The following is a 27,493-nucleotide window of genomic DNA, read 5'->3' as shown; positions in this document are numbered from 1 at the left end:
CCAAGCGTATTAGGCCTTTCCCATAAGAAAGTATTGAGTCAAGACCTGCATTGTTTTGGTAAACTGTCTGGGAGACAGCCTTAACCCTGCAATGTATGTTTACACTTGCAGCGTTAAGGGGAGAGAAGCACTGCACCCAGACCATTGGGTGCCTATAGTGTCCTTTTAATGTAGTGGTCGTGGTCCAACAATGTTCATTTTCTTTGACAATGTAACACTTTACACTTTCTAGAAAACCGGCTGCGATCAGGTAAGTAAATAAAGGTTTTTTAACCCTTGACTTATGGGAAGGGGGGGGGGGGGGAGCAATAGTGCCAGAAATACAGCTTTATATTCTTCGCACTGGAGTGTCCCTTTAAGCTAAAGTTGTTTTGGTGCCTATAGTGTCTTTTTAACTTAAAAACGATGTAATCATTAGGTAAGTGTATGCCAGAGCATACATTGGGGTTTATCCATTAAATGCATCCTAGTTGTAAAATCTGGGACAGATTGGTCAAATTCATAAAAATCTCTAGCACAGCCAAGTTAGGGATCGTTTCTGGCCTTATTTTGCCAAACTTGTATCTTTCCAAAGCTCACTATACTGAATAAGAGATATATTTTTAGATGGTTTTATGAAATGTAAGAGTATATATGCAGCTTACTTCTTACAGACCAATTTGAATTAATGTTTCTTTCTTTGATTCTATTGAGAGAATATTTCCCTAATACTAGTGCAGTAATTTCCTTCAGTGCTAAAATCAGCATCATTATTTGCCACCTACGGCATGTTTGTAATATTTACAGGCTTGCTATTTGTGCATATAACAAACTTCTAAACACAAGATTTGATACAATTATTTGACATATGCTGGACAAATGCACACTAAATTGAATATTTTTTTTATACAGTTAGCTTTAAAGAAAGATCTCCAATAGAGTTCAGAATCTCAAAACTGACACTTCACAGTTGCAAGATAAAATCAGATGCCAGGGACCACACCATGGGTTTCAGTCACTTTTACAAAAGTGGGCAGAGGAAAATGACCCTTTCACACTGAAAGCCTACTTGTGTCTTATGCTGTTGTGATTCACAGTTGCTGAAAATGCGTTTTGTACACTCAGTGATTTAAATGAAAATGTTACCTTACATCAAGAGCTGTAATAGCCAACGTTGCTACTTGGGCTTAGCATCATGGGAAACATTTGAAAAACACAAAGTGCCAAAATTTGCCATCATTCTTTTACAGGCAGATATCCCATCACTACGATTAAGCTTAATGCAAAACATTCATTTACAGAGCAGGAGAAATGAATGATTTATTTTTTATGCTCAAATAAAACGTTGACTCTTGTCCACCTAAAACGTGCCAGCAGATGTTGTCAGACGCCGTCCAATATACACCCTTAAAATGTAAACAGAATGTATGTTATAAAGTGTAGAATATTAGGGGGGAAACTAACAAACATGTTTCAATAAATAAAGAAAAACTGTCTTTTATTAGTAAATGTGAGTCAAGATTTTTGTTCCTAAATACCAATTCGTAACAATGACACGTTGCTTTAATGAAATGAGTTAGACTTTGCTGTCTCTAGATGAAGATTGCATGTATAATTTTTTTTGTACATTCTCACTAAAGTGAATTGATTTTTGACAAGCTATTAAGCCTCCGAACAGCTTGCTTCTCCAAGTGCTGCATCCACATTTTTTCTTATTAACTGATAATTTCTAGTGGTGTGGATTCGAAAACCACCATGACCTGACTGCACCACAAGGCTATAGAGTCCCACAGTGAGCCATATATATATGACAAGACATATTATTATAGCATTACGATTGTGTACCTGGGTCTTGTAACTTTCTAATAGGTTATTAAAGCACTTATCTCACCCCCTTATCAAAAAATTCATAAAGATTCAATCTTTATGAAATACTCAGATTGACTCTGTTGGACGTTCACTGAAATTCCAACCCAGTGAAAAGATATACAGAGAAAAGGTAGGGACGCGAGGTAGGCAGTAATATTAGCACTGCACTGTCTCTGTTTACAGTAAACCTGCAGGGACAGGCATTAAGCTGTAGTTGTTCTGGTGACTATAGTGTCCCTTTAAAGGAACACTATAGGGTCAGGAACACAAACATCTATTCCTGACCCTATAGTGTTAAAACCACCATCCCGCCCTCCTTAATACAGTAAAATCTTACTTATATTTAAGTCTGCAGCTGCTGCCTCAGCCCCTGACATCATCAGAAGTGGTTGTCTGAGCCAATCACAATGCTTTCCCTTAGGATTGGCTGACACTGTCAAGGAGCTAGATCAGGGGCAGAGCCAACACAAGTCAAACACAGCCCTGGCCAATCAGCATCTCCTCATAGAGATTAACTGAATCAATGCATCTCTATGAGGAAAGTTCAGTGTCTGCATGCAGAGGGTGGAGACACTGAATGGCAGTACTGCACAGTGTGCAGGACTGCCTCAAGAAGCACCTCTTGCAGACCTCTAAAGAAAGTGGCCAGTGGACATACCACTAGGCTGTAATGGAAACACTGCATTTTATCTGAAAATACAGTGTTTACTGCAAACAGCCTGAATAGAATGATTCTATTCACCAGAACAAATACAATAAGCTGTAGTTATTCTGGTGACTATAATGTCCATTTAATATAGTGGTTTTAGATTGTGACTGTTATTAAAGTTATAGTGTCAACATAACAAATTTTGCAAAGGCTTAGCTTCAAAACCGTAATTTAGTACTTGCAATACTTATCCTTTAACTCAGTGCTCCACAACTGGATTACTGCAGCACTGTGCTAGCCGTGCCGCCGCATGGTTGTGGAGAGGAGAGCCCAGCGCACAGCCTTCAGACTGCAGTTTTCCGCTGGGTGCAGAGCTGGAGACCGGGGAGCTAGCCCACCGGACCACCAGGGAACACACATTAAAGGGACACTCTAGGCGCCCAGACCACTTCTGCCCATTGGAGTGGTCTGGGTGCCAACTCCCACTACTCTTAACCCTGCAAGTGTAATTATTGCAGTTTTTTATAAACTGCAATAATTACATTGCAGGGTTAACTCCACCTCTAGTGGCTGTCTACTAGACAGCCACTAGAGGTCACTTCCTGGGTTCTAGCACAGGAAACCTGTGCTAGAGCGTCGCTGGACGTCCTCACGCGTGTGAGGACCTCCAGCGTCGCTCAAAACCCCATAGGAAAGCATTGAAATGATTTTTCAATGCTTTCCTATGGGGAAACGTAATGCGCATGCGCGGCATTGCCGCGCATGCGCATTAGGTCCCCTCGGCCGGTGGGCAAGATCAGTCTCGCCCACCGGCCGACGCAATGAAGAGGAGGAGCGTCGCGGAGGCGGAGACAGCGACGAGGGACATCGCCGCTGCCTCAGGTAAGTCACTGAAGGGGTTTTCACCCCTTCAGTAACCGGGGATTGGGAGGGAGAGGGACCCTCCATTTCCAGGAAAACGGATCGTTTTCCTGGCACTGGAGTTTCCCTTTAACCCCCTAATCCTGTCACTCTCTCTAACCACACCACTCACCTCCCATCGCTCTGCCACACACACACACTATTAAATGATTCCATCCTTCTCTCGCACTGTCACACTCACTCCCAATCACCCTCCCACACTCACCCATCACATTAACCCATCCAAACCTGTCACATTTATTCCCACCAACCATGCCCTGTCACATTAACTCCTGTAAGCTTGTCAAGCTCACCTCGCCTTGCCCTGTTAGACTACCTCCTCCAACTATGTAACACTCACCCCAACACTCTATTATTCATCCCTCTTGCCCTGTCACACTCAGCCTGCCAGTTACCCCCTTTACCCACCCTGTCTAAAGTCACCACTGAAGATAGTCATCATTCATACACACACACACACACACACACAGTCATGAAACATAGCTTCACCATAAACACAATGCACAAAGGCCATACACACACAACAAGCAGCTACCCCACACACTTACAGCCCCAGACACAAACCTACACATGCTCACAGAGACGTACAGTCAAACACAAGGATACTATCTGTCATACACACACTCTCAGGCACATACCCAATTAACCAATGCCAGACATACTCAGAAATACACACATCCCAATACATATTGTGTCAATGTATATCTCTGTGCATCAGTGTCATATTTATCAATATGCACACTGACTGTGATATTTATTAACTGGCAAACTCACTGTGGTATTTATTAACACTGACTGAAATTTATAAATGGGCAAAATTACAGGTATTTTTTAATGGGCACCTGGCTTGACAGGTTTAATGGGCAAATTGATTATGGTATATATTTAATGGGAAAACTGACTGTGGCATGTTGTGCAAACTGATACTGGGCAACAGGCAAGATTTGTTTGTTGTTTAATTGTCACCGTGCCAAGTGCTGTGGAGCAATGTGGAAATAGACATGAGTTAATGTGACACACGTAGACGCTGTGGGGGCAGTGTGACCCTTTTGCAAGTGCTATGGGGGCAGTGTGACCTTACAGCAAGTGTGCTGGGGCACTGTGACCCTGTGGTCATATATTCGTGGTTGTGGTTTGCAGCGGAATTCTGAGAAGTGCTTTGGTGTGCCTTGCGTGAGAAAAGGTTGAGGAGCACTGCTTTACCTACTAAAAATTCATTGAAATACTAGGCATACTGTACGTTTTAAAAATCAGAGATAAAACTTGAATATATTTTGAGTTATTTCTTTAGTTACACTAATTGTGTAGACATGATTTACTTTTCTTACCTTTATTATTTTATTCATATTTCACATTGTGCTATGTATACATATAGGTGGGTATCATTAAAAAAACAAACATTCTACATAGTATGAAGCAATTTTTATATTTTCCTGACGGTCAAAAAAAATAGTAAAACTAGATGGCCTCTCTGGGCTTCTGTATATTGGTGTACTACAATGGTACAAATACATAGTGAAAATGTCAAATGCACAGATTTATAGAAAAGCCTTGTTCACTAAGGAGTTAATGCCCCCCCCCTCTAATGTTAATAGCATATAGCTCCCACCGTTTTTTAAATGCAATAGATGGCATGAGATTCATGCGAGTTTGAGAAGCTTAGGTTAATATGTTAAAGAATTTAAAGACTGGTGTTTGTCGACGTTAAGTTATTTTGTTTAAACCGCAAGCAAGTCAAAAGTTTGTTTTGTTTGTAGAGGACAGAGGATCATATGAATGTATAATGATAGCTTTTCACTTGTAGTTGAAATGTTTGACTTCAGCTCACACGGTGTGAAATCAGTGTTACTCAATCCTTTCCTTGTAGAATACATTATATATCCATTGTTGGAACACCAGGGAGATAATCATTTGTTCAGTCTATAACACCAATTCACAGTGATGGCTGTGAAACCTAGACTAGTGGAGGTTCTTTAGGACAAAGTCTAGAAACAGCAGTCTGATCAAAAGGAAATACCTATGATTCTCAATTATGTCAAGGCCACTATCGGTTACTCAGCAAATAGTGGATTTGGCTATTTGTATCCAATAGGTTAGATGGTGCACCATCAAAAGGATTCGCTTAGATGGTGTACCATCAAAAGGATTCTGAGTTGCAGTAGATAAAATAGATTAAAAAAAAAACTAAATGGGAACATGCAGAGAGAATTGTTTTTTCTTTCATAACAAACATCATGAAAAAATATTTTTGAGTAAACACTCATATAAATGACATTAAGCTCCAGCTGCTCAGTTTCTGTGCTGACACTAATCAGTGAAAAAAATAATGATATTTAATGGAAGTTTGGAACTATTCAACTATGGAATCAGCAGAGCATTGGCATGTAACCCTGCTCAGCCATGTGGTCTTCGTGGATGAGAGGCTGCTGTTCCTAAACGCTTCTACTTTCCAATAATACTACTTACAACTGACCATGGAATATCTAACAGGTATGACATTCACGAACGGTCTTATTTGCAAAGGTGGCATCCTATCACAGTACCACGCTTGATTGAATTCACTGAGCTCTTTCAGAACGGCCCATTATATTCACAAATGCTTGTAAATGCAAGCTGCATGGCTAGGTGCTGGATATTGAACACCGGTGGCAATGGATCCGATTCAAACACCTAAATTCAATAATGTAGAGGTATGTCCCAATACTTTTGTCCCTGTAGTGCATTTACCTTCTTGGGCTGCTCTGATTCTCTATAACCTTTAACTGTCCTTGTTAGTTTCCATATATCTCAGAACGTTTCTAGTAACATTAAGCACTTTTGTTTCATTCATATCAAGTGTTTTTCTATAGAAATATATTTGTCTAATGCACCTAAACAGTAAGCTACACTACCAACTAATATTCGCTATACAATTAATTACTGTTGTTACATTACATTGAATTCCTTTCATATACTTTTCTTCAATGCCAATTCAATCTCTAGTTCTGTGCATTTCGCTACTTTTAATAATTCCCCTGCATTTGTTTCTGTGAAGCCATATCTGCTTGGAATGTATTAATACCTACTTTTCCCAAAAATAAGACCGGGTCGTATATTAATCCCTAGTGCTTATTTTAGGGGGATGTCTTATTTCGGGGGGGGGGGGGGGGGGGGGAACGCTAGCAAGCATGTACTACAAGAAGTTCTACATTCGGGGGAATTCCCCCGAACGTAGACCTGTTAACTAGGGCATGGAATCCCGCAAATCTTTGTTCTGAGAAACTTCCCCGAACTTAGATTAGCGAATTAGCGACAAGCAACTAGGGATTATTTTCGGGGTAGGGCTTATATTACGAGCATCCCCCAAAAATAAGCTAGGGCTTATTTTCGAGAGATGTCTTATTTTCAGGAAACACGGTAGCTAGTTTTCTTATTATAAAAGACATTTGAATTATATTAGAGATAAGATCAGTCTTATTTGTGTTTAATTTATGCTTACTTACCCTAATCCGATAGCCAGAATATGAGAAAGCAGCAGTGATGGTAGAAAAACTTTTAAAAATTCTGCAGAAAAAATCCCCCCTTTCTTCATGACGCTTGTGTTCCTCATGCTGAGGGCCGTGATACGCTTGGGATGTTTGAATAGAAAAGCTCTACTGGACACAAAAGAAAGATTTAATACTTAAGATTGGTCGAATTAAATGCCCCATTCACTGTAAGAAACATAATAACAATAACTAATAATAATAATAATAATAATAATCTTACTTGGGTGGTATATTTTCTGGTCTGCTAGACCAATCCCATATCCAGTCTGAATTCTTTTTTAGTAAGTTTTCTAACTCTTTCCGACGATCAATAAAATCTTCTTCTGACTGTAGTGGAAGAAATAAAAAAAATAAAAAAATTATAAAATAAGATAGATAAAATAAGTAAAGCACGTTACATTTATACTACATAGAAAAATAGCATGAACGCACACAGACACAGAGGGAAAAGCTGACCTCAATGTTTTAGCAGAAACCGCTGCCTTTTTCAACTGCTGGTGCTAACAAAATAGAAATGGTTTACAACAAACTGCAAAAGTTAAAAACAACAGACCGAAAAAAACCCGACATAGCTGCTACCAGGAAAGCAGGTACTTCGATGATTATAACTGACACTTTCCACAGTGGCTGCTGCCTTTCAATGATACGTAATGCTGGCGTAATTTCATTGTTGCAATTTATAATATATACTTTGTATTCCATACACAAAAATCTAATATATTTTACCACTCAATTGCATAGTGTGTGTTTCTATTGTTGTGAGGTAGGCAGACAATGTAATAGAGCAGCAGGAAATGCTAGCAGAATGCTTGGTTGTATAGGGAGAGTAGCAGTAGAAAGAGAGAAGTGCTCATGCCATTGTACAGAACACTGGTGAGACCTCACTTGGAGTATTGTACGCAGTACTGGAGACCGTATCTCCAGAAGGATATTGATACTTTAGAGAGAGTTCAAAGAAGGGCTACTAAACTGGTTCTTGGATTGCAGGATAAAACGTACAAGGAAAGGTTAAATGATCTTAACATGTATAGCTTGGAGGAAAGACGAGACAGGGGGGATATGATAGAAACATTTAAATACATAAAGGGAATCAACACAGTAAAGGGGGAGACTATATTTAAAAGAATGAGAACTACCACAACAAGAGGACATAGTCTTAAATTAGAGGGGCAAAGGTTTAAAACTAATTTCAGGAAGTATTACTTTACTGAGAGGGTAGTGGATGCATGGAATAGCTTTCCAGCTAAAGTGGTAGAGGTTAACACAGTGAGAGAGTTTAAGCATGCGTGGGATAGGCATAAGGCTATCCTAGACTCAAGATAAGGCCAGGGACTAATTAAAAGTATTTTGAAATAATGGGCAGACTAGATGGGCCGAATGGTTCTTATCTGCCGTCACATTCTATGTTTTTATGATAGTGGAAAATTAGAAACCAGATACTCGTATTTGCTCTACTTCATTTATATAATTTTATTTAATATGCAGGAAAGGCATAACTGCAATGGGAGCATGTAACGTAAAAAAAAGAAGCAAACGTCTAATATTGCACATTAAAAAAAATATTTAAAATACCTGAGAACTGCTCTTTTCCTTGCTGCCCTGTGTGTCACTCTCTATAGATCTCTGAATACTCTGGGGAGTCTGAGAGCGAGGTGGACTTTCATAAAAAGAGTAAAAACAGGAGTTAAAAATATGTATATAATGTGCACCACCATAGCAATTTTGTTATTTATTTCCCAAAATATTTGCAGAACGTCTTACTAGTTTCATGACAAAACCATGTAGATAATCAATTTTGAAATACAGTGTCACTTTTACCAATCCTATAAATATCACAGCTGACAATTTAAATAAAGTGACACAGTTTGAGAGAAAAACAAAAAGCCATCTGATTAGAAAAAGTATAGGATCATCGCAGAGAGGTCAAAAGGGGTTGCTGTGTTTTGCATGTCAAAGGCATACATCACTAGTGCACCAATTCTGCTGGGGCAATTCCAGTTCTGCAGAACACTAATCGTTGTTAGAATCTAAAAAGCAAATCCACCTTTTTGACCTGTTAGGCGCTGGCAATCTGCCTGCCACACATTTACAGAAACAAGACAACTTTTTTCAAAGTTTGCATTTAGCGGAGAAGTTAATTAAGGATTGGATGGTCAACAAGCTAGCATTCACTTCTGTAAGACCTCATCTTTTTTGTGGTCATTCTACTTGACCTATTATTTTTTCACGTAAAATACACCAGATCTTATTTTATGGCATGTCGAATCCCTTTGTACAAACGTACAGTGAGCAGTGGTGCAAACTCTGTAAGCTAATTTAATGTATACAGTACGTTGGAGATATTTAGGTGGAGCTTGTATTAGTAGCTCAAGTCAACAGGCAATAATGTCTGTACCCAGGCAACCACTATCTCAATACCTGGGACCTGGTAATGAGAAGCTGCAGTTTCTAAGAAACTGCAATAATTACCTTGAGGGGTTAACTCCACCTCTAGTGACTGTCTACCAGACAGCCACCAGAGGGACTTCAGGGTGGTTAGGCGACCAAAAGTCACCTAACTGATGCTGGACGTCCTCACACTGTGCATGAGGACATCAGTATGCCTTGATTTGGGACAAGATATTAAATGCTGGGGAACTACATTTTTTTTTTTTCAAATCTAAACGTGATCTGGGTCCTGAATGAGAAATTACCACAATCAGTTAACCATTGGTATGTTTCAGCATATACCGTATATACTCGAGTATAAGCCGACCCGAATATAAGCCGAGGCCCCTAATTTTTCCCCAAAAAACTGGGAAAACTTATTGACTCGAGTATAAGACTAGGGTGGGAAATGCAGCAGCTACTGGTAAATTTCTAAATAAAATTAGATCCTAAAAAAAATATATTAATTGAATATTTATTTACAGTGTGTGTATAATGAGTGCAGCGTGTGTGTGTATGAGTGCAGCGTGTGTATGAGTGCAGTGTGTGTGTGTGTGAGTGCAGTGTGTGTGTGTGTGTATGAGTGCAGTGTGTGTGTGTATGAGTGCAGTGTGTGTGTGTATGAATGCAGTGTGTGTATGAATGCAGTGTGTGTATGAATGCAGTGTGTGCAGGGCCGGTGCAAGGATATTTGCCCCCCCCCATATGTCCTGGCCTCCCCTCCTCCTCCCTCAGTGGTCCTTACCTCCCCACCCCCGTGTTCCTTCACCCCCCTCCCCCAGTGGTCCTGACTCACCCCTCCCCTAGTGGTCCTTACCCTCCCCTCCCCTAGTGGTCCTTACTTCCCCCTCCCCTCCCATAGTGGTCCTTATCCCCCCCTCCCTCCCATAGTGGTCCTTATCCCCCCTCCCTTTCATAGTGGTCCTTATCCCCCCCCCTCCCTCCCTCCCATAGTGGTCCTTATCCCCCCTCCCTCCCATAGTGGTCCTTTTCTCCCCCCCCTCCCTCCCATAGTGGTCCTTATCCCACCCCCCTCCCTCCGATAGTGGTCCTTATCCCCCCCCTCCCTCCCATAGTGGTCCTTATCCCCCCCCTCCCTCCCATAGTGGTCCTTATCCCCCCCGTCCCTCCCATAGTGGTCCTTATCCCACCCCCCTCCCTCCGATAGTGGTCCTTATCCCCCCCCTCCCTCCCATAGTGGTCCTTATCCCCCCCCTAACTCCCATAGTGGTCCTTATCCCCCCCCTAACTCCCATAGTGGTCCTTATCCCCCCCCTCCCTCCCATAGCGGTCCTTATACCCCCCCTCCCTCCCATAGTGGTCCTTATCCCACCCCCTCCCTCCCTTAGTGGTCCTTATACCCCCCCCCCTCCCACAGTGGTCCTTATACCCCCTTTTTTTTTATTATTATTATTATTATTTTTTATTACCGTATATACTCGAGTATAAGCCGAGTTTTTCAGCCCATTTTTTGGGCTGAAAAACCCCAACTCGGCTTATACTCGAGTCAAGGTCTGTATTATGGCAATTTGCATTGCCATAATACAGACTGGGGGGAGAGGGGGGCTGGCAGAGCTGTACTTACCTGTCCTGCAGCTCCTGTCAGCTCTCTCCTCCTCTGCGCCGTCCGGTCAGCACCTCGGTCAGCTCCCAGTGTAAATCTCGCGAGAGCGCGGCTCTCGCGAGACTTACACTGGGAGCTGACAGAGGGAGCTGCACAGACCGCGCGGAGGAGGAGAGAGCTGACAGGAGCTGCAGGAAAGGTAAGTACAGCTCTGCCAGCCCCCCTCTCCCCCCACTGAACTGCCAATGCTGGACCACCAGGGAAGGAGCCCCCCTCCCTGCTATGTATCAAGCAGGGAGGGGGGACGAAAAAAAAAATATAAATAAAATAAGAAATAATAATTAAAAAATAATAATAATAAAAAAAAATTAATAATAACAAAAAAAGGGGTATAAGGACAACTATGGGAGGGGGGGGTATAAGGACCACTATGGGAGGGAGGGGGGGGGGGGTAAGGACCACTATGGGAGGGAGGGGGGGATAAGGACCACTATGGGAGGGAGGGGGGTATAAGGACCACTATGGAAGGGAGGGGGGTATAAGGACCACTATGGGAGGGAGGGGGGGGGGTATAAGGACCACTATGGGAGGGAGGGGGGGATAAGGACCACTATGGGAGGGAGGGGGGGGGGGGGTAAGGACCACTATGGGAGGGAGGGGGGGATAAGGACCACTATGGGAGGGAGGGGGGTATAAGGACCACTATGGAAGGGAGGGGGGTATAAGGACCACTATGGGAGGGAGGGGGGGGTATAAGGACCACTATGGGAGGGAGGGGGGGGTATAAGGACCACTATGGGAGGGAGGGGGGGATAAGGACCACTATGGGAGGGAGGGGGGGGATAAGGACCACTATGGGAGGGAGGGGGGGATAAGGACCACTATGGGAGGGAGGGGGGGATAAGGACCACTATGGGAGGGAGGGGGGATAAGGACCACTATGGGAGGGAGGGGGGGATAAGGACCACTATGGGAGGGAGGGGGGATAAGGACCACTATGGGAGGGAGGGGGGTATAAGGACCACTATGGGAGGGAGGGGGGGTATAAGGACCACTATGGGAGGGAAGGGGGGGGATAAGGACCACTATGGGAGGGAAGGGGGGGGATAAGGACAACTATTGGAGGGAGGGGGGTATAAGGACCACTATGGGAGGGAGGGGGGGTATAAGGACCACTATGGGAGGGGGTGGGATAAGGACCACTATGGGAGGGAGGGGGGGTATAAGGACCACTATGGGAAGGAGGGGGGGTATATGGACCACTATGGGAGGGATGGGGGGGATAAGGAACACTATGGGAGGGAGAAGGGGGATAAGGACCACTATGAGAGGGAGGGGGTGGGATAAGGACCACTAGGGGAGGGGAGGGTAAGGACCACTAGGGAAGGGGTGAGTCAGGACCACTGGGGGGGGGTGAAGGAACACGGGGGTGGGGAGGTAAGGACCACTGAGGGAGGAGGAGGGGAAGTCAGGACATATGGGGGGGGAGGGGGCGGCAAAATGTTTTTTGCCTACGGCGGCAAATATCCTTGCACCGGCCCTGCACACACTGCATTCACACACTGCATTCATACACACACACACTGCATTCATGCACACACAAACTGCATTCATGCACACACACACTGCACTCATACACACACTGCACTCATACACACACGCTGCACTCATACACACACACATACGCACACACTGCATTCATTATACACACACTGTAAATAAATATTCAATTAATATATTTTTTTTAGGATCTAATTTTATTTAGAAATTTACCAGTAGCTGCTGCATTTCCCACCCTAGTCTTATACTCGAGTCAATAAGTTTTCCCAGTTTTTTGGGATAAAATTAGGGGCCTCGGCTTATATTCGGGTCGGCTTATACTCGAGTATATACGGTATTATTTCTTATTTTATTTATATTTTTATTTATTTTTCGTCCCCCCTCCCTGCTTGATACATGGCAGGGAGGGGGGCTCTCCTTCCCTGGTGGTCCAGTGGCAGTTCAGTGGGGGGGAGAGGGGGGCTGGCAGAGCTGTACTTAACTGTCCTGCAGCTCCTGTCAGCTCTCTCCTCCTCTGCGCCGTCCGTGCAGCTCCCTCTGTCAGCTCCCAGTGTAAGTCTCGCGAGAGCCGCGGCTCTCGCGAGATTTACACTGGGAGCTGACCGAGGTGCTGAACGGACGGCGCGGAGGAGGAGAGAGCTGACAGGAGCTGCAGGACAGGTAAGTACAGCTCTGCCAGCCCCCCTCTCCCCCAGTCTGTATTATGGCAATGTAAATTGCCATAATACAGACCTTGACTCGAGTATAAGCCGAGTTGGGGTTTTTCAGCCCAAAAAATGGGCTGAAAAACTCGGCTTATACTCGAGTATATACGGTATACATTTATGCCACTTGGAAAATTTGCCATGGTCATTGTCATTTAATAAGGGTTTAATGCCCTCCTCTAGCTTCTTCTGATAACATAAACGGAAACAAAAAGGTGGTCAAGTGTCACTAAACGTAAACATTTCAGGCTGTTGCCAATGTCCTAAGTAGGAAGGCCGACTGCTCTATGTAGTATAATTAAGAAACAAAGCTGAATCAGGAGACCAAAGGGGAGAGAAATAACATTTATCAACAGCACTTCCCTCCATCGCTGGTCCTATCCAATATTCTTCATAGAGGAGCCTTGTGGACCTGATGCGCATGTACGGGAAACTCTGTGTGCAATCAATGCTTTTCATAGACAAGCATTGAGTCAGTTCTTTCCTACGAGCTACATCATCTTGGGGCCAAGTTTTACTCAGTCAGTGCAGCTTAAGTGCCTCTAGTTGCTGTCTGGTATACAGCCACTAGAGGTGTTTATATTCCTGCAATGTAAACATTCCAGTTTCTACAAATGTGCAATTAAAAAGGACAGAGACACTGCACCCAGGCCACATCATGTGATGAAGTGTTCTGGGTGACTTTAAAGGTAATTTGAATCAGGCACACCTTTTTTATTACCTTCACCTATTACTTGAAAGTAGTGAGTGACTCACACATTCAAATAGCTTTTTTTTTGAAGAGTACTAAGAATAGTAAAGGTATTCATGATGTAATCCCAGAACAATATATGAATAGAAGAGAGAATAGCACAGCTAGGTCATGGATAGATAGCCTGTAACAATCAAGCATGGAATGAGCAATCCAGATAACAAAACAGTAAATCAGTAAAGAAAGAAATATTTGAACTAAATCAGGGATAAACAACCATTAGCAACACAGATAGCTTGCATGAGAATGGAGGTCTGCAAAACATATTTGACTCTTTTGTGTGTTCGGTCAGATAACAAAAATATGATACATTCTAATAATTAGCACGCATGAACAAGGAACGAGGTATGAGAAATATGGGTGGTTTTTAAATAATAGATTGTATATATGTATGTTATCTTAACCTAAATATTTTTTCACTTAGTAATATTGCTGTCAGATCTGATCACACAACAAGCTGAACTTTCCCAGAAGGAAGTCTATATGTGAAAAAGATATAAGTAATCAGGGTGAAATATATGTCATACGTAAGTAACACACTACTTAAAGGGACACTATACTCATCAGAACAAGCTTAATGTAGTTGTTCACATTACAGCCAATCCTCAGACGGCTACTAGAGGTGCTTCCTGGGGCAGTGTGCTGAACTTTCCCCATAGAGATGCATTGATTTAATGCCTCTCTATGAGGACATGCTGATTGGCCAGGCCAGCATTTGGCTCCGCCTCCTTGGCTGACATCATCAGAATTGACAATCTCAGTCAATACAATGCTTTCCTATGAGAAAGCACTATGATTGGCTGAGATCATCAATTTTGATGCCACCAAGGAAACAGATCGGGGGGGGGGGGGGGGGGGAAGCAGGGGTCTAAATAGCTAGTTTAACGCTATAGGGTCCGGAATACACATTTGCTTTTCTGACCCTATAGTGTTCCTTTAACTCTAGCCCATAACTGAAAATCTATTTATCTCTGCCAGGTAGTGGATGCTGCCAAATCTTAGAATCCTGCTCCTGTAGTCATGGGCTTATAATTAGCATTATGACTGCAAAAACAGGTGGTTTATGTGACTCTCTCCCCCCCCCCCCCCCCCCCCATTTAACATCTTAGCCTCTTCCATTGTACCCTATACAGTTTGTGAACATGATAAAGCAAAAATAAAGCCTTTGGTTTTCTTAATCAATCCATTTTGGTGGATATTTCTCAAAGCGGATCAGATAAATGATAGCTCCTCGCTCACAATTACCTTTATCACACTTCTGCTTTTTATCTGAGAAAGTCATGGAAGAAGAAATTCTGTACAGACACATGCATACTCAGCATTTTCTCCACCAGTGCTGTACGCATGGCGCTGCAAGGGTTAACTACTTTACATGCTTTGCACAGTGTTTCCGGTAAGCGCGTAAATTAAAATAAAATCTCATGTGATTTAAAAAATAAATAAATACAAATTAGCACAGCCAATAAGTTACTTTTAGTGACAGTGCCTTTAAGCTAGAAGTGTATTCTCAGTAGTACACCTGTTTAAGAGAGTGCCCTTCATCCAGTGAGCATGGGGTATGATTCTCGTTGTGATTTTAACTCTCTCCAACGGGCTGCCTTCCTACATTACAAAAACAAGTTTTGGGTTTTTTTTCTTTAGGGGACTCAAATAATAAAATCTGAGGGTACTAGCGGGTTTATCCAACGAGGTTGAAACTCCATGCACTTTTCGAAGTATATGCCATTTTATCTTTCAGCTTGAATTCTGTGGGCTGCCCAGGTTGCAAGTCACTACAACCTACTTTTTTAATTGGCACAAGAGTTGAGCGATCCACTTTACCAACATTATTAAAAATAGTTTCTCTCACTACAGTAGCAAAGAGACTTTCAATCTGCTGACTGCTGCCTTTGATTGGATAGAAGGCGCAACCCAGTCTTTTTCATGTTTCAGGTGATGGTGAATACGTAGTGTAACAACGTGTATTTAAAAAAAAAATTATAGAAATTAAATTATAGAAATTGACGTTACATCAAATGAAATGCTTTATATCATTATAAGACAAAGCAAATGTCTTAAAACGTTTACATACCTATCACAGTGTGAACTCTCTCTAGAACTGCTTCTTCCCGATTCATGCTGTGCATCCAGTAAGATTTTCTCCATATCTCCATTGTGAATAGAAATTGAGGCGGGCACCTGCTCCTGGCCCAAATGTTGCATGGTACTGCCATGTCCATTATTGCTGAAGTGCAGTTCTACCCATGAACCTGCTGGCCAAATCACATAAATACATCATAAATATAGCAGGAAATGTAAAAAAAAAATAAAAAAAAAAAATAATAATAATTAGTAAAGGAAGTATGGAGTAAAAATTATTTTCCCCCCAAAAAAACATTTCATAGTGTAACATATCAATTAAAATAGGCAAAGTAAAGTGAAAACATTATCTACTTATAAAGGTAGAATAAAAAAAAATAAAAAAAATCATTGTAAATGAGAAAAGGAAGAACAGTGAGTTAAAATGGACATTTAAATTACTATAACCACCGAGTGAATAAAAACTAAATAAAATTAAAAAAATGATTTAGTGGTTCCATTTTTCTTTTAATCTCGTTCTTGTTAATGGGATCCAGGAACTGTTTCAAAAGAGCAAACATTGTATAATGTAGTTCTGCTAGTGAAATAGAGAGTGGAAAAAGGGGTTATTCGAGTGCAATCACATTACCAGCTTTATTATTAACTTGAAGCCTGTAATGTTATTTACTTGGAACAAAAGGAACTACATTCAAGTCATTAAGCTGCATACTTTGTACTGTCATCGTTGGATTTCCAATTTATCTGAATGTGTGTTGAAATAAACTGCCTACCAGTCACATGATGCTTGTTTTCCTCTCATATCGAGGCAGCAGAACAAAAGTTCAGTTAAAAATAGTAATACACTCTGACTGATACTATCCGCAATGCTAGTAAATAACAGCCCACAAGAATTACCGTACTTCATTTTAGATGTTATTGTCAGTGTAGAGAGGGGAGTCTTCTTGGAATGGCCTCAAAATTTTAAAAACAATAAAGGCTGCTAAGAGTATGTGATGCCAATAAACAACCAGAAACGGGAAATTGTTAATACTCTAAAATATGCCCCCCCCCCCCCCCAAAAAAAAACCCCAAAACAACTAGAAGTATTTGATTCAATTTTGTTAAAATAAAACAAAGGAAAAAAAAGAAAGGTGGAACACTATAGGGTCAAGAACACAAACATGTTGAAAACACCATCTTACCTCCCTAAATATAGTAAAATCTTACTTGTATTCAAGTCTGCAGCTGTTGCCTCTGCCTCTAAACTGTCTGCTGTCTACTGACATCATCAGAAGTGATTCTGGGAGCCAATCACAATGCTTTCTTCCCTAGAATTGGCTGAGACTGTCAATGAGGCATATCAGGGGCAAAGCCAGCACAAGTCAAACACAGCCCTGGCCAATCAGCATTTACTCATAGAGATACATTAAATCAATGCATCTCTATGAGGAAAGTTCAGTGCGTCCGTACAGAGGGTGGAGACACTGAATGGCAGTGCTGCTCACTGTGCAGCACTGCCCCAGGAAGCACCTCTAGTAGCCATCCAAGGAGTGGCCAGTGGAGGTATCCCTATGCTGTAATGTAAACACTGCATTTTCTATGAAAATACTGTGTTTACTGCAAAAAGTCTGAAGGGAATGATTATACTCCCTAGAACAAATACATTAAGCTGTAGTTGTTCTGGTGACTATACTGTCCATTTAATACATAACAAAATAAACAGTTGACACAAGATATAGCACTTTTTCAAAGGAAACTTTTTTTAAATCTTTGAAATAAAAAAGTACACATAATATATCCTATATTGCCTGTGTATTGTTTTCTCCTGCACACATATAAGCAGATACTTCTTTGCAGTGCATCTCCTACTTACTCTATCATGCTGGTCAGGTTTATCTTCTGGTATCTGGCCAAATACTGTGATGTAATGTGCAAGGGCCAGATTGCTCAAAAATGATAAGTGGTGTTACTGACCAAATAGGACTAGAGGGACATGCATCACTTTGAAACAACTGTTTCAATCAAAAACTTTAGATATGAATGAGACAGTTGCCTTACTCTGCAAGCTGAAAAAGCAAGTAAAAATTATTATTTTTCATGTTTACCCACTTCTTTCTTATGCTTTCCACACCCACTCCAGGGAGGACCCTGATCTAACCAATCAATGTCCTATCCCTAGGAATGTTAGAAAAGTACATTGAGCATGCCTGACAGATTCACAAATGTGCAGGTAAAAAAAATCTCTTCATCTTGCAGCATGCTCACACGGTGGAGAAGAAAGAGAGTCTAATCAGTGTGATCGTGCAGAACAGGCTCCAATGTTCAGATTCTATCTTTTGCTGCTATCCAATGAAACCCTGTTTCTGTGAATAGTAGACTTGACTGAAACAGAGCTTGGTTGGCAAGAGGGTGGTGGGAAGAAGGCTGGAGAAACTCCCCTAGCTGAGAAGCGTGCCTTACAATGCAATCTGACCAAGTTTATAGTAAGTTTATAAATGTAAATTATACACTGTTCAATGTTTTTCTTGCTTTATTGTTTGTAGATTTGTTTAACCCCTTAAGGACACATGACATGTATGACATGTAATGATTCCCTTTTATTCCAGCAGTTTGGTCCTTAAGGGGTTAAAAGAGTTTGCTTGCTGGTTCAAAAAATAAATAATTGTCAAGTGAATCATGTACCTTTAATGAAGGCTGCAATCCCCTCCTCTCTGCCTTATGACACCTCAACAAACCGGCTTTTTTGTGATCACATACTGTGTCACAATCATATTGGCAAGTAACATCAATGGGCATGCCAAAGATGTGTTCACTGTTGACAACATTTTCTTGACGCAGTGCTGTCTCTGTGCCCATTAGTGTGCGTAATAGGTATTAAATGATTTATACTTAAATCACTGAGGAGCATGTATCACTTAACGGTGTGCTATCGTAAACTGACAACAAACACAATCTAAGCCAAGTCAGTGGAATTGGGAAAATTCTCCAACATAATAACTGAGATTATTTAAAACTTGGCTATTTTTGGTTTTCATTTTACAAATCTCCACGCAACATATTACAATTTACTGAAAAAATCTCCCAAAATTCAATGCAGTGCTCACTCAATAAATTTGCCTCCAAAACCTGGTTATACCAAGATATATATATAATATTTCCACTTACTCACATGCCATTTGCAAGTGAATATTCAGCCATGGCAAGCAGATATTCATTCGCAGTAAATTTAGGCTAATGTAACAAGTGAAAACATAGATGCTTTAAATATCTTTCCCAATTCACTTAACTCCAAAATTGTGTACAATGTCCCTTTTATCTCACTCACCCTCTAAGGCAGTCAGGTTATATTGGATTCTATCAAAATAAAAGGACTGAATTCACCAGTAAGGTAAGTATCTGGGAAGGTGACAAATTATCACCTTTTTTACTTGGATCTTAGAAGGTAACAGATTAAGTTTACCTCTTTCAGTACAACACAATGATCTCATTACATACCCAAAAGGTTAAAAGAACTCCATGAATCAATAGTGAAAATGTATTTTCAAGGAGTGGCTATACTTAAAGTGTTATGCTATCTCGAACATGAAACAATGGGCAGTCACTTTGCAGAGTCAGTGGAGTACAAGAACACTAGCATAACATGACAACAACATTGCAGTATATCGATGAAGGCTTTTGCGTGTGCTGTACCACATATAGCCACTGGAGGCATCTAAGCACAGTCACTTTGATTAGAATTGTGCCTTCTATTATTATTTGCCCCAACAAATTCTACAATTATAGAAAAGGGATATTTAGAGGTGAAGACCCTGTTTAAACACGCTAACAAGCTATGAGGATTTGAAGTAGGCAGATATATATTGTTAGGTGTGTAGCCAAAGGATGGCAATAATGGGATGATAAACAACACTTTCCACACTTTCTAGACACAATAATGGTTTCTGGGAGTTGTAATTCAGTTATTAGCTTTCTGTTGTAGGTATGACATCATGGCATGTGCAGCAGTATATTGGCAGCAGAAATGTTAACACTGTAGTTGGAAAATGAGAGCCATAAAAGGTTGGGGCTATGAATCAAAACTAACTATATTTCCAAAGAAAATACAAAAAGCAGCATAACAAACAGCAACTTAAGTTAGGCACTAATTAATGGTAGAGGTCTATGCTTATTGTGGTTGGCTGGCATTGTCAGAATAACCCCTTTGCAATACTAGACTGAAATTTTCGGTCATGGCAGTCCTACCCTTAAGAACACATGACGGAAAACTTCCGTAATTTACCAAAGTTAACACCAGATCACAGCATCGTGGATTAATGCTGCTGCAGTCTGCCTCAATGTCCGAGGCACACCGACAACAGTCAATTGCGCTGTACCAGCACATGTGCCGGTCACAGTGATCACATGTCCTGCTGGGACTTCTGATCCGCCTCTGTGTGCAGTGTGAAGTAGAGAGAGACAGATCAGTGCAGATCAATTTCTCCCTGTAAAAAAATATGTTAGTTTATATCCCACCCTCCTTTACCCTATAATTGTTCATGTTCGAATACAATTTAACCATTTCCCTGCCCTTTGATCGCTGCCTCCAGTGATCAAAATACACTTCACAGGTGAGGTTTTTTTTCAACCCTCAGAGGTTAAATTTATTTAATTTATTATTGTAATTTTTAAAAATTATATATTTGTTAATTTTATAAACTTAATTTGTTAATGTTGTAAAACAAACAAACAAACCAAAAAATGTGAGACACTTAAAATACTTTAGAAAACAAAAAACACATGTATTCACCAAATATTGATTTGTAATATTTAGGTTAAAAAGGGTCAAAGTACGAGTATAGTTAATTTGAATTTTTTTTTTTTTTTTTTTACATTCGTTGCTTTGGTCTAATTTTTGTAATTCAGTATTCAATTCACTAGATAATAATACCAGAAATTGAAGAAATACTTAATTAGCAGAAAGAGAACACAGAATATAAAAAATACAAGTGTATTATGTTCATAAAAATGTGTATGCAGTTACAGTCTTAGCCAACTATGTCACAGAGGGTGTGAAGGTTTAATGGTAGGCAAGTTCCCTGCCACATCAAAGATCTTGAAAAGCCTCAGCTGTAACAGGCCATACTGGACATGTTTGGACATGGCTGTTAAAGTCTGGTAATTAAACCTGGTAAGGAACAGGGAAATACCGGTAAATATACCGAAGCTTTCTAGGTTCCATTCAAAGGGACAGAACAAGCATCAATACAACCTAGGCATCTTGCATTGTTTATAGTGCAAGTAGATTTTTGTCACCCTGTACTTAGATACTTATATTCTCAGCAAATTATAGAAATCACTGCAGCGATAAGACCACCCTCAGCTGAAATACAGAATACATGGAGTCTATGTATCTACTACCCATAAACTTGATAAAGGCAATTTACTAAAGCGCGAATTTATGAGAATTCAAATGAATTTAAAAAATTAGGCCAATATAGATAAAGTAATAAAAATAATTGCAAAGCTTAGGCTAAAGTAGCCACGCTGTGATAATAGCTAAATTGGAAAATGTAGCTATTCCTGATTAGCTATTTTAGCCTCAATTTTGCCCTTTGGATTTAATTCATAGAAACTTGTGAATAGCATTGTATGGCTTGGCTGCATCTACACTTCTGTTCATGAATGAATGAAAGTATCTGTCAGCTGATCGAAGCGTACAGAGAAGTCTGTTAAGCTCCATGTTATTTGTCAACTCTTCCACTGGGTGTCGACTACTTTACTTAGATCTTACAGCTTCAAGTCTTCTCCTCACAGCATTGAGTCTCGCAGGATCACAATGGCAATCCTTATTAGGTTCTATGGTCTGGGCAGTGTTTAGGGTACCCAATGTGACCAATAACATGAAGAGGGTAGAGGAGCTATGTTTCGCCGAGCGCCATGGAGAAATTCTGAAACCTGGCAAACCCAGGCCAAAAAGACCACCGGAGCAAAAGAGAGGCTGGGGCCCGGAAAAAAATAAATATACTGTTTGCTTTAGAGCCACTCTAAAGCAAACAGTAGCCGTTGCAAGTTTCAGACTTATGTTTAACATTAATAACTGCAAGGGTCTAAATATGTACTTTATACACTCAAAAGCAAAAAATGTATTCACTACCAAATATCACATTTTGGTGAATTGAAAAATAAATAGCAAAGTTTACGTAACAACAGTCTGGAGAAATAAAAATACAGTTTTTTTTTTTTAAATTGGCAAGTTAATGATTTTTCCCCAAAGGTTTCCAAAGTGATTGCCAGCCTCACTATTTTTTTATTTTACCAAACTCCATCATTTCTTCAAGCTGTTGGGAACGTGCTGCCGTGCTGCGTATATAATTTATTTATACTAATGCAGCATATATACTCTACATTCTCTGTAGTATATCACATAATACATACCATCCAATAGTATTAAGAAGTGATGTTTCCAGGGAAAACTGGTGGACCTGGCAACCCTAATCTAACTGCAGCAGCGTGTGTCTGGTCACGCCTGCAGCCTGATGAGCTGTGGGTAAAACTGCACGTATCCACAAAAAAAAAAAAAAAAAAAAAAAAGCCATTCATGCTGAAAGCTGAACACGTCGGTGTCTAAGTAAAAACCACCTTATAAACAATAAACTCAAAATGTTTGATCAGGGCACTCTACACCCTATGTTTCTGTGTGTCCAACTGGTCTTCTTGCAAATACTGGTCTGTTAGTCCACCTATTTTTTGGTGCTTTATAAATAATAATAATAATAATAACAACATTTTAAAAATTACAAAATCCAAGCCAAAACAGCTGGTCTGGAAAAATTCAACTCCGCTATAATCAGAGAATGGCTATTTCAGCCTAATTTTACAATTTAGATTTAGGCTTCAATTTAATATTTTTGGGTAAGCATTTAAAATGATTTGTTTTCCCCAAAAAATATTAAAATCACATGTATGTATATATATATTTTTCAAGATATTAAATTCATTTTAAATGCTTATTCAGAAATATTAAACCAAGCCTTAAAGGAAAACAATCTGTTTTCCTGGCACTGGAGGTACCCTCTCCCTCCCACCCCCCAATCCCCGGTTACTGAATGGGTGAAAACCCCTTCAGTCACTTACCTGAGGCAGCGACGATGTCCCTCGTCGCTGCCTCCTCCTTCGCGCCGCTCCTCCTACTGTCTCCGTCGGCCGGTGGACGAGACTGATCCCGCGCACCGGCCGAGGAGACCTAATGCACATGCGCGCGACAATGCCGCGAATGCGCATTAGCGCTCCCCATAGGAAAGCATTGAAAAAGATTTTCAATGCTTTCCTATGAGGAAATGAGCGACGCTGGAGGTCCTCACACAGCGTGAGGACGTCCAGCGACGCTCTAGCACAGATAATCTGTGCTATGAAGGAGGAAGTGACCTCTAGTGGCTGTCTAGTAGACAGCCACTAGAGGTGGAGTTAACCCTGCAAGGTAATTATTGCAGTTTATAAAAAAAACTGCAATAATTACACTTGCAGGGTTAAGAGTAGTGGGAGTTGGCACCCAGACCACTCCAATGAGCAGAAGTGGTCTGGGTGCCTGGAGTGTCCCTTTAATTTACTAAAATCTGGAGTTTAGCAAATAACTTTATATATAAAAGTATATTTGTTTTATAAATATTTAGAGATTTCAAAGACTACAGGCAGAAGAGAGGAATTGTGATATTTATTCTGGAAATGGCAATAAGACATAGCAGTGCAATACTGTTTCAAAGATTGCAAGAGATGAAACCACAGAAGCACTTAAAAACCTGGATGCAAGGTAAATCGGAGGGAGGGGGATATTCAATATATTTATGTAGTTATGTATGTATGTATGTATGTACGTATGTTAAGCCATCCTGTTGAACAATACAGCTACAAGTGTTTCAACACAACATAATTTCTGCTTTTAAGATTGCTACACACTTTGGGTTTACTAGCCAAAAAAAAGGAATCTGTTTAACTGAATTTAGGTCAAAAGTTGGGAAAAGGGAGCTTCTCTCCAACCAGCACTCCTGAAGGGGTTAACAATGATTTGACACTCCTAATTCCACTAACATTATTAGCATTTTTGCTTTGCAGATAAAGAGCATGTGAAACTTCCCCATTATCCCATCATCATTTGGGTTGCCAAAGAGAACTTCGACTTCGGTTAAACAGCTTAAAATTCGAAGGACAGGACCTAAGGGTTCCTTGCTGTAGTGATTATGGTGCTTGAAGTAACAGTTCACAGCTATTAACATGAAAGCAGTCATTTTGTCTCTTGTTGCTTTTGAATCTATATGCTTGGTATTGGAGTCAGGCAAAACAAACGCCTTCAGCTCTCACCCAATCAATGGTAAACAATGTTATAAAATGAAAAGGTGTGTCTAATGATGCATATAATAACATGCAGCTGGTGCATTGAGAGGGGGGGGAAAAACACCATATGGAAAAAGTACTGTGTTTTCAATTTCCAGCCTTTTACAACATGTGACTGAACAGGTAAGGAAGTACATAGTGTCTTTCAGAAGTACTGCCTGATTTATTTAATTATTATACCTAGTAAAGGCTGGAACCATGTGATCTGTACAGCTATAGATGACTGAGTGTTATTAAGAAATGCTGTAAAGAACTCTCATTAACCCCTCGATATGATGTATGGTGCAATACAAGGCTCCAAGACGTCTTTATCTGACTTTCTCTTCAGTGCAGTTTTAAAGGAACCCTGCTCATGTGTGAATTAAAGATACACTAAAGGCACCCAGACCACTTTATCTCAATGCCCCTGTTGTTTTAACCCTGCCTTGTATAATATTGTCATTTTGTAGAATATTTCATTGCAAGGTTAAAGGGACACTAGAGGCACCCACACCACTTCAGCTTATTAAAGTGGTCTGGCTGCACTGTACCAGGTCCCTTAACCCTACAAAGCTAATTATTGCAATTCTAAAGAAACTGCAATAATTGGTTTGGTGGGTTAACTATAATGATTTCCTATGGGGGAAGTACTAATGTGAGCACAGCCATTGGCGCGCATGTGCATTAGGTCTCCCTCAATGCGGATCTGAGCAAGCGCCAAGGGACATCGACATTGGACTGAGGTAAGTGACATAGAGGGGGAAGTTATAGTGCCAGGAAAACAACTATAGTAGAGGTTGTTTTTCTGACAACTAAAAGGTGCTTCCACTACTATAACCAAGTTAGACTCCATTATTCAATTAATCTCAGCATTTGATTAGTGCAGCTAGGCAACTTGCCATGTATGCACACTAGCCTCCCAATGCTTCTACATGAGGAAGCATTCGATTGGCTGAGATCATCAAGATTGATTATCTTCACCGAGGAGGTTGGGTGAATGCTGCAAAAACCGTGCACTGCAGGATATAAGGTAAGTAAATCTTACCTTTTTATACTCTCACGGGGATGGGGTGGGGGACACTTAATTAGTGAGAATACGATAATGATAGGAATACATAAGCTATATCACAAGGGCACAGGGTTTATTTAATTAATTGGCGACTAAAGAATAGCATATATTAATCCAAAACCACAAAGATGAGGAAAGAAAATAGCTGAATTGGGGAATTGTTGAAATTCTAATATGTTGGCCAATAATGAGCAATTCCCTTATCTAAACTGCTCTGTCACTTTTGTGTAATTTTGTAAATATAGAAACTTTATTAATAAACTGTGATATAGAGATACATTTTGTGCACTGTATCCATACTACTTGGCATTGTCCTGTATATCTTTTCTCCCCTTATTTTCCTGTTTGTTTGACTCTAATAAACTCTAAGATTTTTTTCGGTTGAAGATTAGTGTCTCTTTATAATCTTACCAGCTTGCTTGGGAGTTTCTTCCCCCCTTCCAAAGGGGAACAACCCTAGCACTGTGTGTTTTTTCATTATATTTACAATAAAAGGTTCGTGCCCATACTTGGTGGAGCTGGTACCACCTACTCTGACCCATTTCCCTAGCCATTGATTTAACGGTTTGTTGATCAAAGACTAAGGGAAATTTATTTTCTTATTAATAAAGCTGTTTTTTTTTACTGTATTGGAATTTCTTTGAATTTCCAATCACTCAAAAGATATACATCTACTTTGTCTCATCTAATTGGCGATCTTCTACAAAAGGTGGAATTGCATCTACAATTTTATATGAACAGCTGGTCGCAACTGCTGAAGGAAGCCGACATGATCTTCTGGACTGCGCAGTCGAAGTCTATTGCACCTTATTGTGCATGCGCAATATTATCTACAAATGATCTCACTGGATTCCCCATTGACTCTGTACTTTCATGCATGCAAAGCATATTGGTGGCACCAAGAATATACTTGCCACTTTCACACAAACAGACTAGTCCCTTTGTAGGGCTTTCCAAAAAAATGCTCAAATAGATCCCACGAGTGGCAGTGCAGTTTTAATGATGTTTAGTGTAGTACTAATGTAACCGGTTCACTTATCCTAAGGATTTTGGTACCTTTTTAAAGGGATACCCTCTAAGTGCTTCAAACCCTACAGTTTGGCTACTTCGAAACATACTGGGGTGTATTTACTAAACAGTAAATTAGTTTTAAACTGTAAATTGAAAACCAAATTGCAAAACTCAGGCTACAATAGACAAACCACGGTTATAGTGGAAGTGTGTGTGTTTGTTTTTGCCCATATTTTTTTCAAATCGGTGTTCAGAACATAAACACCACTGGGCAGATAGAATTTGGTTTTTAATTTGCCACAATTCAGTTTTCAATTTTAAAGTAAACAAATTCTATCAATCAATAATGTTATTTACCTTTTAACCCCTTAATGACACGTGACATGTCATGATTCCCTTTTATTCCAGAAGTTTGGTCCTTAAGGGGTTAAACAGTTTTCTCATATAGCATTGTTATCCAGAGTGCTTTACATGTTTTGCATAAAGAAAGCTGGTACTCACACTGACAGGGGGTTATATACTTAGACACACTGATATAAACTACTATGCATTAAAGTCCACTGCCATGTGAAATATTATGGCTGTCAGTAAACACATCCCCAATAAACAAATTCGATTTGCAGAATAGCTTCACTTCCATCTAGGACAGAGGAGGGAAAAGGGTAGACCCAATAGACGTTGTAGTACTCCAACTCCCATCATGCTTCCCCAAGAATTAAGGTTGGGGTACTACACCATTTGGCAGGGGTATTGCTTTTGGCCACCCATGATGTGAGATTTTTATAAAGAAAATCTGGTTTTGGGTGGGGGGACTACTGCTATGCCTGGATGTATATAGAAACAAGGAGGGGGTCTTCAGATTGATTTTTCTCTTACCCTGTAAGTTTTCATCCTGCAGGTTCTGTGCCTGGCTGTCAGACATGGTGTCTCCCTCTCAGTATGGAGCCCCGTAAGCTGTCCCTTTGCATGCACACAGCTGCTGCAGCTGTCTTTGTCACTGGGCTTGTTATTGTTATTGCTCTAAGCTCCAGCCATGACGTTTCACACGTAGTCACGAT

The 27,493-nt window shown here is 40.6% G+C and overlaps 1 protein-coding gene across 3 annotated transcripts; it reads right to left on the bottom strand.

Moving 5' to 3' along the window:
• Positions 1 to 27,493, bottom strand: BNIP3 (BCL2 interacting protein 3). Of its 3 annotated transcripts, none has more exons than XM_063435166.1 (6): positions 27,312 to 27,493; positions 16,023 to 16,203; positions 8,518 to 8,602; positions 7,166 to 7,272; positions 6,901 to 7,050; positions 1 to 1,385 (listed from the first exon to the last, which is right to left on the bottom strand). In XM_063435166.1, the coding sequence occupies exons 1-6, from the start codon at positions 27,355 to 27,357 to the stop codon at positions 1,340 to 1,342; spliced, it is 615 nt and encodes a 204-aa protein (XP_063291236.1). In that variant the 5' UTR covers positions 27,358 to 27,493; the 3' UTR covers positions 1 to 1,339. The 3 variants fall into 3 exon arrangements, with proteins under 3 accessions (XP_063291236.1, XP_063291235.1, XP_063291237.1); XM_063435165.1 differs by having other exon boundaries at positions 6,901 to 7,053; positions 27,312 to 27,489; XM_063435167.1 differs by having other exon boundaries at positions 6,901 to 7,053; positions 16,023 to 16,200; positions 27,312 to 27,488.

Source organism: Pelobates fuscus, chromosome 10, assembly GCF_036172605.1.
Source record: "Pelobates fuscus isolate aPelFus1 chromosome 10, aPelFus1.pri, whole genome shotgun sequence".
Classification (NCBI taxonomy): domain Eukaryota; kingdom Metazoa; phylum Chordata; class Amphibia; order Anura; family Pelobatidae; genus Pelobates; species Pelobates fuscus.
Note: the sequence above shows the minus strand (reverse complement) of the source record. Positions and strands in the feature narration are given on the sequence as shown.